At 35.7% G+C, this 13,458-nt stretch overlaps 1 protein-coding gene across 1 annotated transcript in view; it reads left to right on the plus strand.

The window, feature by feature from the left end:
- LOC135470815 (uncharacterized) overlaps positions 1-13,458 on the plus strand; it is a 92,654-nt gene that overhangs the window by 25,154 nt on the left and 54,042 nt on the right. Inside the window, 7 exon segments of the mRNA XM_064749857.1 lie at positions 1,257-1,341; positions 2,109-2,178; positions 5,259-5,339; positions 5,934-6,043; positions 7,460-7,574; positions 10,549-10,621; positions 12,835-13,191. Of these exon segments, the coding sequence (XP_064605927.1) occupies positions 1,257-1,341; positions 2,109-2,178; positions 5,259-5,339; positions 5,934-6,043; positions 7,460-7,574; positions 10,549-10,621; positions 12,835-13,191 (891 nt within the window).

Raw genomic sequence — 13,458 nt, forward strand, 5'->3', positions numbered from 1 at the left:
CCAAAAGAAAATTAGATGCATGTGTCTATGAAGTTTGTTTGTAAAAGCCTTTTGTAGCTGGGTCTGGAAAAGCCTTTGGGACTACAAGCCAACCGAGTTTATACTAGCTTTTATGTGTACCTTGAACAAGTTTATGGAACAAAATACTTTTATGTGATCAAGACATTCTAAATTCAAACTTGATACAAACAAATTCAGGGCTTTAGGGAAGTATAATTAACTTTTTTGTTTCTCTTCTGCTCTCAGAATATCTTTGCTTGATCACATTCTTACTAAACGCTGTCTAGTTTGCACCCACATGTATTTCTAAAATAGTTATATGAGATGCGGACTCGGTGCCTCGTTGACCTGTGCTTGACAACTCAGCTGAATCAGATTATTGGGAATTAAGTTAAATGATCCTAAGTCTTTGGTGGTGGGTTGGTGGTGAGGGGGGGGGGGGGGGGCATTAGTGCAGGTACTGACTTAATCCTAGCCTTAAGGACATTTGTGAAGGCAGGGTTTAAAGGGGTGTGGTTATTTTGACATTGACTGACAAGTCAGTGTCAAACATTCTAATTCTTGTACCTGTTTTTATTGTATATAAACATGTATATGCTACCAGTTATAGTGATTTCAAGATGAAATTGTATTTGAGCATAGATTGTTGGTTACTGGCTGGTGTGGCTTAAACCGTTTGCATGTGTTAATTAGTAATAATTATATAAATGTATATGTATTTTTTTTTTACATACATGCATGTATTAACTGTATGACATTTTCCTGTGTAGTTACAGTAAATTACATAAAATATTTGCCCCAAAAAGTGCATTTGAAAGGCAAATCAATATCATAAAAAATTAAAGTTGGTGGAGAAATTCACATTTTCCCCATTGGATATTATCTTACCTTTCAAAAACATCTTCAAAACACCTAAGGTCAGTAGAACTGTCAGAATCATGCAAACTGGTAACAAGCAGTGCGCTTGATTTGCATAAAGACATGCAGGTTAATTTGCATGCAAAAAGATTATATCTGTAGGATATCTGAAATTGATCTTCTGTTGGATTGATTGCTTGTTTGCATAAGTGTTATGTGAAATTGACACACACACGCACACCAGGTATTCCTAGGGATTAATCTAAAACCATGGATAGATTAATTGGTGAGCACTACATCAAACTGATTATTCAGGTAAACGAGTTTGTTGTTGACTGTACACTGTTGTGGGTAACCTGACCTAACGACTCCTACTTTGTGGTTATTATACTTAAAAGGTAAGAGCATAGAGGGTGCAGTCAATGTGTATAGCTGTATACCAGAAAAGACCTCACCATTTTCACTGCAAGCCCAGAGACTAAGGTAATTTTATCATTTTTATTCATGTACTTTTCCTCTTTAAGAAATACATGTTTAGCATGATGGTTTAAATATTACGAAGCTGTAAGGTTAAAATTATTTCCATGTGTTGCTACAGGAATTGTTTTCATGCATGAGATTTAAAGTGGCTTTTCAATTCATTGATAAATTTAGAAAAGACCTCATCTAAATAATTGTATTTGTAGTGCATTGAATAGAGTTAAAGTGTGGACACATTTTTAGCTTGCCTGTACAAAGTACACGTGTCGAATAACAAGGAAAGCAATGTTAGGCATGATATCTTAAAAAGTACTGCAGGTATTAAGATCAAGGTTTGCACATATGTAGAACACAGTAACACAAGGGGGATATGCCATCGTTGAAATGGTGTGAGCATATTAAATACCGTAAATTACCAAATTCCTGAATTAGTGTCTTTTTGTATTAGCATTAATGTTAAACATAATGTTAGGGATAATAATCTCAAAAAGTACAGCATGTACTGACTTGGAGTTTTACATGCATGTGAAGCACAGAAGATGTTCCATCGCTAATGCTCTCATATTTATTACCCAAATTCACGATTTCAGTAGTTTACATGTATTGAGTTAAATTTAAGTTATCTTTTTCAAAAGTTACGTGGAATTAATAAAACCATTGATGTAATGGTAATAGGAAATGTGGTAAACAGGTAATAGACTACCTAAGCTGCTCGATAAATCAGTCAAAAAAACTCACTGTCAATGTAATGAAATTCTTCTTTAATCAAGGTTTACCACTCCAACTGATTTCAGGGTATCCAGATTTCATAGAGACAAAGCTATATTATCAGCATGGAAGGTAAGTTAAATTTTACAATATTAAAAGTCTGTTTAAGTAGGTTTTTTCAGACCCACATGTAATTTGAATTAAGATATTGCGAAATTTCATATAAACAATAAATAGTAAAATAGTTATGCATTAGAAATAAGTGAAATTAGAGATTTTGTAAGAATGGGTTGTTGTTTATCATATCAGCTTGGCATTATGATTGTTATAATTACATATATATATGTAACTTGTAGTTATTTTGAAAATACGCACTTGTGGTGTTGAAACCTGGCACGGGGTGAAACTGTAGCTCCCACAGATTCTGTTTAAATTAGTTTGCTATGTGTCTTTACAAAAGGTTTGTGTTCGGGATAAATCACAAATTGTTTTCTGGTGGTGTTATTTTCCCGTTAAACACTGATCGCCAGCTATGGTTGAAGTCAAACTCCATCACAGCTTCTATACAGCAACCCTTAATAGACTAATAGATACTAGTCCCATCCACAGAATTGTTTACTGCTTTATTGGGGGGAAATGATTACTTTTTTGGAAAAGACAAAACAAGGCTACATGAATGATAGAATCAGTGAAAGAGTCATGGTGGTGTGATAAGCAGATCCCACAATCATTACCAGCTGATAATAATAATGCACTGATATGACAAGGCATAAAAACTTGATTTGTGGCTACAGGCGTCACAGTTAAAGAACTAGCCAAGTTTAAATGAAATTCTGATGGATCATTAATTGCTACATGTATTTAAAACCGTCGGCAAGAATGTTTCACCGATGAGATGATGTGACCAAGGAACCTCTTACCAAACTATCGCTGTGAGTTCAAATCCAGCTCATGCAGTCTTCCTCTTCAGTTGTACATGGGAAGATCTGCCAGCAACATGTGGATGTGTGTGGGTTTCCCCCAGGCTCTGCCTGTTTTCCTCCCACCATAATAGTGAAGTATGGTGTAAAACTCCAATGACATAAATAAAAATAAATAAATACAAGATGGCAAGCCATGCTGCAAATTGAATTTACCGATCATGGTAATATGTGAATGAACCAGTAATTGAGTGAAGTAGTCATGCTAATGGATGAGTGAACCATCTCTACCAATGATTAAAAGAGATGGACATACATGTAATGATAATAATGAGTGATTAAACCAGCCATGAGTGGATGAACCATCAGTGATGATGGGGGGCTGAACCAACTAACATGGTGTCAGTGAGTAATCAAAGCTCTCTCATGAGTGCATGAAACCAGCCATAATAATATATTAATTAATGGATTAGCCAAGATATGAGATAAATGAACCAGGTATGCTCATGAACCATGGTATTGTCAGGATGAACCAGTCATTATGACTGAATGAATCCACAAGAACATTAGGTCAATAAATTATACCGCTAATTATGTATTAGCTAATTTGAATTCATGGCTGTCATGTCCAACTTTGCTTTTTTTCCAGTCTACTTCCAAAATGTATGAATAGGTAACATCCTACTTTTATACTTAAATTACATTTTTAAAGGTTCTTAACATTCTTATGTCACATGGCAGTACCCTCGCATGCCTGAAATTGTTTGTTCTTTTTAACCTAAGTTGATCAATTAAAAAATTTTTCGTCATTATCTAAATGCTTTAAAACCAATTCACATCACCTACAAGTACTTCTTTTGAAAAGCATGTTTACTTGACATGAATGTGCATGTACATCAGCCAACAAAGCCTCCCTTTATGCCAGATAACAGAATCCTTTTGTAATACCAAGACCTACTCAGTATGAATACTTGTTTGTGTAATGGAAGATTACCATTTAATCATTGAGTTGCATTCATGAGCAACTAATGTACATGCAGTTGGATCAGAAATAAATGTCTTCAGTTTACATCGTAGGTGTGGAAATAAGGTGTTACTGTTCTCACATGATACTGTCTGTGTATGTATTTGGTACATTGTGATAGGGTATGTGTTTATATGGTCTGCTGATATTTTGTTCTTTCAGCAATGTATATATAACACTGTGCCCTAAGACATTTACATAGAATTTTTATGATGAACAAGTTTTATATAAACCTTCCTCTTCCAAGTGATAATTTCCTCGTATAGGGTAATAATTTGAAATCTAAGCTTGTGACAAAAATTATTTTTGATTCAGCAAGTCCTTGTTGGTAGTTGTTTGTGGGTTTTACTACAGGACTACTATAGACATGAATATCAGTTAAGTGGCCCTTTGGGCTAAAATACATATAGATCTCAGTGTAGCCATTTTCGAATTTGACCTTTGAGGTTGTGTGTTCAAATCCAGCTCTTGCTCTAGGAGGAATGTATGTCAAGGTGCTGTAGGTTCTGTTTAGTTTTCACCCCCCCCCCCCCCCCCCCCCCCCAAACTGATCAATGTGAAATCAAGATGATCAACAGATTTGACCTGTGTATTGTTGACAAGCGTATATTATCATAGAGACGGCTATTATTTATGCATATACCGTATATTTCTTGCCTCCCCCACCTTAGTGAGAACAAACCCTCTTATGCTTCCACCCAGACAGCTATTTGTCTGATATAGCTGACGTAATTTAGAGCTGTATAAGCCTGTCACTAACACGAGTCATGACTGTGGCTGAGTCTGTAACCTTCCCTTCGTTAACACATTTTCCTTGTTTGTGAGAATGCGCAGCCTGCATGCAAATTATTTTAGTCCCATGAATTAAAACACTGCATGGAGATATACTTGCTTAGATTTGGAATTTTCCTGTTATAAAACTATAGCATTATATACTCAGGACACAGTAGTGTGCTGAAAAGATGCAAAGAATTTTAGTTATGGAATTTAGTATATAAGTCACATATAGAGAGTGGTTAGTGTAATAATAAAATCTGTTAATTACTGCCTGTAGTTTTTTGCCTGAGAGCTGTGTTTTGTTTTCCAAAGTGGAACTGTATGAAAGGTGAACAAATGGTGTTCCTGTGGAAAGGAATTTATAGCTTGCTCAGTCTAAGGGAAAAGGACTATTTGGCAAAGTTTTTATGTTAAAATAATCTACAATACCAACTACCATTTAAGTTGAGCATATTTCAATATTTTACACTTGCCTGGCCTGTTTATTAAAGGAAAGACGCAAGGAAGAATGTCTGAGAGAAATGAAGCGCCATGAAATCCAGCTTCAGAAGATTGCGCTGATAGAGAAACTGGTAGGTTAATTGTTCTTCGAGTGAATATTCATGAGATCTGTGTGTAATGTCTCACAGAACAAAACAGTGTCACTAATTTGCATGTTTAGAGAATGTTTTCGTTTGTTTTATTAACATTGTACTGCATATACACTGTACATGTTATTCTTGCTGAAGTGTAAGGAAAGCTAGATGTCATGCTTTGATGAGACACCATGATTTCCCGTCAAATGTCTGACTGTCCACATGAACCTATCATGTCAGTTAATTGTCATTCTTTAGTATGGTGTAAAACACATGTTGCACCAGACAGTAATAAAATCTCACAATAATGAAAGTTAAACGGTAAAAAAATTGTAAATATCCTGATTTTAGACAGATTTGATGAGTCTGCATTAAAATGTTGAACATGTTCGGAATGCTTTTGTACTTCCTTGTGAGAAACACTTTTGGTTAATTTTGAATGTACATGTGTGTTTGTCTTGTAATATTTCAGGGGGATATAGTAATGCTCAGTGTGTGTCATATTGATGACAAGTTTTCACAAATCTGATTGTATGTATATGTAGAACTACATGTATCAAGGTTTGACATACTTTTTTCTGTTTGTTTTAGTTGGAAGTGCTCAAAGATATATCTCCAAATTCAGATCACACAGTTACAGTCCAAAAGAATCTCCAGCATGAGCGAGAGAAACTCAGAAAGCAGGAAAAGATTGTGATAAGGTCAGCATTCACTTGAATGTTACATCATTATTGTCGTCTACTGTAACCCCTTGTCTTACTTAAAAACTTGTTGTCATTCTCTGTGGACTAATGAAGCTGAATAAGTATTGCTCTGATGGTTTTGTAAAGAAATTGCTTAAGTAGGTGATTTCTTGTAGTAGAGCTGTGGTGTGCGGGGTGGCAATTTTTTGATAATTGAACATTGATGTTCATCTCTCAAACTGCAATAATGAGGTCAAGGAGAGGGCAAATGAATTTTATGTTTTAAAATCTCAACATGAATATACTTTAAATGCATGTGTTTTTATTTTTGCTTTTAACAAAATGCAAATTGTGATTAAATTAGGTTTAAATGTTGTAATATAACAAATGAGAAAAGCTTTGAACAAAAAAGAAGCAAAAATATTTATGGTTAAAGGAACTAACTGCTCTTCTCTTTGTTTATTGTTTTGGTATTCTTTAGAAGTACATATCCTTACTCCTATAAAAATATCTCCATGCATTTATAAGCATTAATATAGAATACATTACCTTAATTCACCCTTTTTACTCCCAGATGACTTCTATTTTGATACTACATGTACTTGTATGTGTGTATCACTTTAGATGAGACTTTAGATATGTTAATATTTGAGTTACTATGGCAACAAGTTCAGTTTTCAGTTGTCACACTTCATTGGATTTAAAAAAATTGAAGCTTTTTCCATACAGATTTACTTCCCTTGATTTGACTATTCCTTTTGATGAGAGCATCTGACTTGAAGGAAGGTTTGGGTATAAAATCTAGGGACATTTATGCATTCAAGTGTTGCTGTTTCAAAACTTGCTTGAACTGAAAAGAACTTCATTACCAGTCGTATGACCACATCTTTATTAACATGCAAATTCTACGTGTGCATTGCTAAAATTCTTCGGTAACCACAGCATGTTAGTAATATAGTAAGTATGAAATGCACATATGTTATCTTATTTCTTATCAAATACTACTGTGAAGAAAGTGAGACTAACATTTATGGCAAAACAACTGAATGTTAAAGTTAATGTTTGAGTGCGTTTAAAATTACCGCATCCAAAAAATTGAGGATTTTAATATATATCATATATCATCACCGCAGAGCGGGTCGCATGAGATGAGCAGCACGAGCATCCGGGCATGTTCAATAGTTTAGTGCTGAGAATCCGTCACAGCGTGCATAATTGCGAGTCTACTCGTACAGGAATGGCACCTCCGTGGCTCAGTTGGTTAACGCGCTAGCGCAGTGTAATGACCTAGAAGTTTTAGTTATTAGTTGTAGTCGTCAAGCAGGGGTTATATTGTTCACATCTGTGACCAATTAACAAATTCAGCAAATACTTCTATTTTTATGGTCAAGATGTGAAGTGTTTTATTGATATGTGGGTGTTGTTCTTTAACAGACTAAGACGAGAACATGAAAAGGTTCGTGAGGAGACTGTCAAGGCCATTGTGACAGAGCAGAAACTGCAAGAAGACGAGAAGCAGATCAAACTGGAGACAGAAGATATAGCTAGGGTAAGACGAGGCAATGTGTTGGTTTAGCCATTCAGTTGGCCAGTTGTCTGCAAAAGATATAGGTAGGGTAAGATGAGGCAATGTGTTGGTTTAGCCATTCAGTTGGCCAGTTGTCTGCAAATACTACTTGATAATCATTTTTGGAGTCCCACTTTCACAAAACTTGGTAAAGTTTGTGTGATTTTTTTTTGTAAACCATGTCACCTTGTGTTGCAATGTTGAACCACATTCTGCATAACCAAACTGAACCATCCAGAGTCAAATCAAATTTCTCAATAAATATACATGTGCAGATTGAAAGCAATGCTTGTCAGAGTAAAGTTTTAGCCTAACCTGGTGTGTCCACGAATGCATTCAGTGCAAATTCATGCCCATTGATGTGCATTTTGTTGTCATGCCAACATTATTATATCTGGGACAGAATTCCTTAAAAAGAGTGAAAGTAAAGCCTTCACTGTGTTATTATTGGAATACAGTTGATTTTCCGTCATGGGTCGGTTTGAGTTTTTGGACATTTTAGAAACGGCCTTCCACAACAGCAGCCTATTATTTATCATGCACTGACACAAAGCCATTACATTACCCATTTTTAAAATGGTAAAAATTTGCCGTCTTATGTTATGGTCATTCCTTAGATCTCTTTGATTGCATTGGCCAGACTTATAGACATTGATTGGCATTATCAAAATTAGCTGTCCTGTGATGGCCAGGTTTAATATTTTTATTGACAGCAACATTTTAAATGTTTGTTGGGTTAAATGCTACCTATGTTATGATATGTATTCATGTAGGTTAATTGAAAAGTTACAAATAAGCCTGTACACCATCTTTAATGGGTTTATATCACTTTAATAGCATGGACCTCATAATTTACATGTATGTGGCATTGTTGATCTTACCAGTGGGGTGGTTACACTGAGCTTTTGTGTCTAACCTAATCCTACTTTGTCAGGGTATAACATTAATAAATCCAGAGGTCAAGAGGCAGATTGGACAGATTTAACTCTGGTTGTTATCTACACACATATACTGTAGTATTTCCAATTATCTTACATACAATTTATAGGTCTAGTAGCTTTTATGGAGCTTCATTTCATGCACAGGACAAAACTGAATTCCAAGCCAGATGATCACATATAGCATGGACTAGAGGGACAGGGGGGCTGTGAAGTGAGCTAAAATAATTTTGGATTGTTTGGAACAGTCTGTATAGCGGGAAATTTCATTGTGGTGTGCATCCTTTGGCTTGATTCACAGATCGGAAATGGTACATGAAGCAGATGGGCCTAAATGTTGACAATATAAAGATATGAATTCTGAATTCTGTCAGTGAGCATAACAAGCATTGGGAACTTCAGAATGATTATGTATTATATTAGTGCAACAAAAACTGTGCATTACAACAGATGGTCGCAAGTGAAATAAAGATGTTAAATGTTGAGCAATCAAAAATTTTGAGGACATTGAGGAAAAAGTAATGATTCATTTGTGAAATAATATAATAATCAACATTTTGTTACAAATGTGTCACATTTGTTAAATATATTAAAGGGCCAGAGCTCTCAGTGGTAAATTCAGAATTTTTGAGCCACTTAGCTAAGTACAAAAATGAGTTGCATTTGATTCATATCTAAATCTCCTGTGACTATTGTTTGTTTTCTGAAAAATGACAGGAGAATTAGAAGGGGACGAGATAACATGCAAATGAGACAAAGATTTCCACAATGCCTTGTTAGTTGGTGGATTACAAATGTAAACATATGATATTTTGAGCAAATTATAAATCTAGTAATTTTAAACCAAATGCAATTTTGCTTTCTCTCGATAGTGTATGATAATGTATTTGTAATTCCCAACTCCTGCAAGTCTGAACTTTATGTAGATGACATCTAAAATAACAGTGCAATTTTTTCACCATCTCATAAGTCTAATTTGACTTGGGGTTGTTGTTTTTTTTGTGTGTGTGAAATAAACATGGTCTACAAATCATTACCAGATTTACAGTAGTGTGGTCAAAAATGATATATGTGTGCGTGTAGTCTGCCAAAATAGAGCTTAAGTTACACAGTGTATTAAATAAAAGGCATTTGTAACGTACCACAGGCAATGTCTAGAGCTGTGCACAAGACTGGTAGAGTTCTTTGTATTGTAAAGTTCAGATGTTGTTTGGAGTATGTGGCATTTGTGATTGTCATGTTCTTGGAACATGCATGCGAATAACTCTAAGCTTGGTTTAGTTCTGTTTGGTTTGGATTGTGGATATCAAGTTTGTTTTATAGAGTTACTTCAAATCAGTCTGACATCAGAGTGGAATATTCCCGAATCGCCTTCATTAAGTTAATCTGTCAGAAATATGTGTGGTGTTTTTTTAATACTTTGCAATTTTGGTAGGTTTTTGTGGCATCCTAATATCCTAATGTATGCAAAGTATACTGTAATTCTTTAACCTTTCCACATGCCTGCAAGGTGTTTATTCAAGCATATTGTGAAGGTATTATTCTGTGTTGACTGACAAAACTGTATTTTCTCTGAAGCCCTGAAATGGGCTTACCCAACCAATGTAGATTTGTCTTAGAAATCAAAGTGAAAAGGTGCATCAATCAGACTGAAAGTTGCTCTTTCAGATGAGAAAATGGAGAGGAATTAGGGTAATTGATATATTTTGCATAATAATAACATAAATCTGAATGCGGATATACAAACATGCATGTAAATGGATGTGTTGTTGTTGTCTAAAGAAGCTTGAATGACAGGAATGCCACTGAGAGCACTGAGAGTCATCTCATACAGATCAGGTATGATGCATTGCTGCAAAGTCATGCGTTTTCTTCTTCAGTAGGCCTTGTTGTATATTTCTAACAGTTGTAATTACAGATCCAGGATCAATAAATTTGACTGACTAAATTGTATTATGTTACAGATAGGATATAAGAATGTGGTGCACGGAAGTAATGGTTTTGTCTGTAATTTTCAGCGTCTGTCAACACCATATCGTAAATCTACCAAAGATCCGGACCCTTTCCATCAAATCCACGAGGAGAGAAAAGGTGAGTTGACAGTACATGTATATGCCTGAGTTACATTGTGTTTTTGTGCCTGTACTAGTTATGAGCTTAAATTGTGTTGAGTGTCATTGTCTTGTAAATGTATGCATCTTTATTTATTATATGTTTATGATTAAAAAGGATGTTGATAAGAAACATAAAGTTATCTGAGTAAACTCATGGTGATAGTCATGTTTCATTTTTTATTTTTTATTTTTTTTTGATATACCTGAGTTCAGTATATAGTTGATGTTAGGCCAGAAATAAACCAGATCATTCTGGACAGTCATGGGGGCTTCTGTGTCTGGGTGGTTGGTATGCTAGCAATTCAGGATCCTCTAACCAGTTGGGCTGCTGTGAGTTCAAGACCAACTCATGCTGGTCATGCTATTCCCTGATAGTATGTCAGGAAGGTGTGCCAGCAATCTGTAGATGGTCATGGGTTCCTAGCAGCTCTGCCCAGCTTCCATCTATCAAAGGTCTGGCTGCCATTTCATAAATGAATGTTACTGAGTTTGGCATGAAGCACCAATCATAGAAATAAATAAATAAACTCTAGGTGTTCTGGCTGTTCTCATTGGATTTCTAGGTGTTCTGGCTGTTCTCTCATTGGATTTAGGAATGTTTTGCTGCCAAAGCGGCCCTGGCTCTTTTGTCTGGCTGCCAAATGATGTGACGAAAACTGTTACATTTATTAAACATGAATTACGGGCACTGACCAGGGACATCGCTACATGTGTAAAGTAACATATTACTTTCACGAAGAAAACTTCCATAATGTTATGCAATAAAAGAAGAAGTCTGTTGACAATAGAAAAATTGAAAACTTCGTTTTCGTTCTATAAATTTGTTCAGTTTTTTAATATTCTGATTGAATTTTTTTAATGGTGAACTGAGAAATATCACAGTGCAGAAATGGTGGTGGATTGTAATTTTTATTTTTTGGATGTAAAGTGCTTCAATTTCCACTCTTCACGAAATGAAAAATTCTTGGTGTTAACAAGAAAGAATAAATCAATCAGTCAGTCATGTGGCTAATCCAGTATACCTATGTGCAATATGTTTTGTTAAACTGATATTAACCTGCTTTAGTAAGACTGCTTATAACCCAGGAATGTGTTAACAAAATTAACATGGTTCCCAACTAGTCTCTACTAAGATATTTGTCCATTATGTTTGCTTGGCAAATATTAATCATAATATCACATAGCTGGGGTGAAGACAACCAATAAAGCAGGTAACAATTCTACACTTGTGCCTGTAAACAATCCCTTTGAAGTTAAGAATGATTGGAATGGTTCCAAAAATTCCTCTCCAGGGGGCAGTTATTGTTACAGAGCTGTACTTAAAGTTTGATTGTGGTAAACACAACTGAAATGCCTTGTTAAAATAGACTGGTAGAAATTTTCTACTTTGTGCCACAATAAAAGTTTTGAACTTTTGCTTATGTGGTGGAATGATTATACTTTTGTCCAAAACATGCTTAAGTTTAATCATCTGCACTTATGTACCTATTGGGGGCAGGATACTGACCTTGAATGTGTCAGCATTTAGGGCATGATAACATGTGGGAATTTGGAGTACATGTATTAGCAGTCAGGGAGGATAAGCTACACCTTCCTTTTGGACAGGCCCAGTGAATGGTCTAATACTGAGGGCTAAACTGCATTTTTGGTCAGATCATAGCCACCAAATCCAAGAACTGCTGTACCTTTGGGTTGCTCAGGTCTGTTGTTCCTCATTTATCCGCCTTTACAACCCTAGTTTTAATGCCGCCGTGCAAATATTATTTAGCCTCCAATATTGAGGTGATAATAACCGTCATGTGTGATTGCCCACTGCCCGTGTTGTGTTATCGGATTGACTGTGGTGTCTAACAATAGAGCAAACATCTATATGTTGTTTATGTGGTATCAGAAAATGCTGGGTACATTTTACTTGAAACTTGACTGACAAATCTGCTCTATTGTGTTATCAGGAGTCACTCTGCAGAACTTAAAAGCAAGTTTTCACTACTGACATTTGTGAAATGTTATTGCGCAAAGAAATTACAGGGCATTTAATGTTCATTCCTGTTCATCTGCTTCAGTGATGCAGTGGTACGGATGCCTTCTTCTCACTCTGATTCTGTGTAGGAACAGTCATGTTTCAAGATGCTTTATAGGTTTGGTTATTTTCGTGATTTATATATACCCTCTTTCTATTTTAATTTTTAGAATTACGAAAGAAAGGAGTTCGCTTCTGTGATCCTGATGTGCCCAAAGTCCATGTACCCTTTGTGTTCAGTCCCTTTGATCGAGATCGCTTAAAAACTCAGCAGGAAGACTTACCAAAGACAGAAACATTTTCAGATTGTGATATAACTAACCTTGACCGCTCAAAGCTCAAGGAAGCTCAAGAATTTTGGGACAAAGTGACATCACTAAGTGACTTGCCCATCACACCCACTTCTATTTTGCCCAGCCCAACAACCACACCAACAAGTCCTGATAAAATGGGAAGTAAAAGGTGGGCATTCTCTGCAGAACTCGAACCAATTACAGAAGAAGATGCTGTTTTCAAAACAGTCCCAGGTAATTGTTCCACTTAATAGATTCTTTAGTCAAAGGTGGGAAAGCTCACAAGTAAATTTGCCAGAGGTCTGTGGTTTATCCAAGGCACTCAGGTTTCCTCCAACCATTATACTGACCAGCACTGGCTGGTATTCGTGTGGTGAGAAACCGAGCTGAATGGTGAAGGCTAATATTTATCTGGTGAGAAACCAAGGTTAATACATTCATTTGCATGTATCAAGCTGAACAAGTAGCAACCTTCATTGTGACAAATACCATTGTACATTA

Source organism: Liolophura sinensis, chromosome 7 (genome assembly GCF_032854445.1).
Source record: "Liolophura sinensis isolate JHLJ2023 chromosome 7, CUHK_Ljap_v2, whole genome shotgun sequence".
Classification (NCBI taxonomy): Eukaryota; Metazoa; Mollusca; class Polyplacophora; order Chitonida; family Chitonidae; genus Liolophura; species Liolophura sinensis.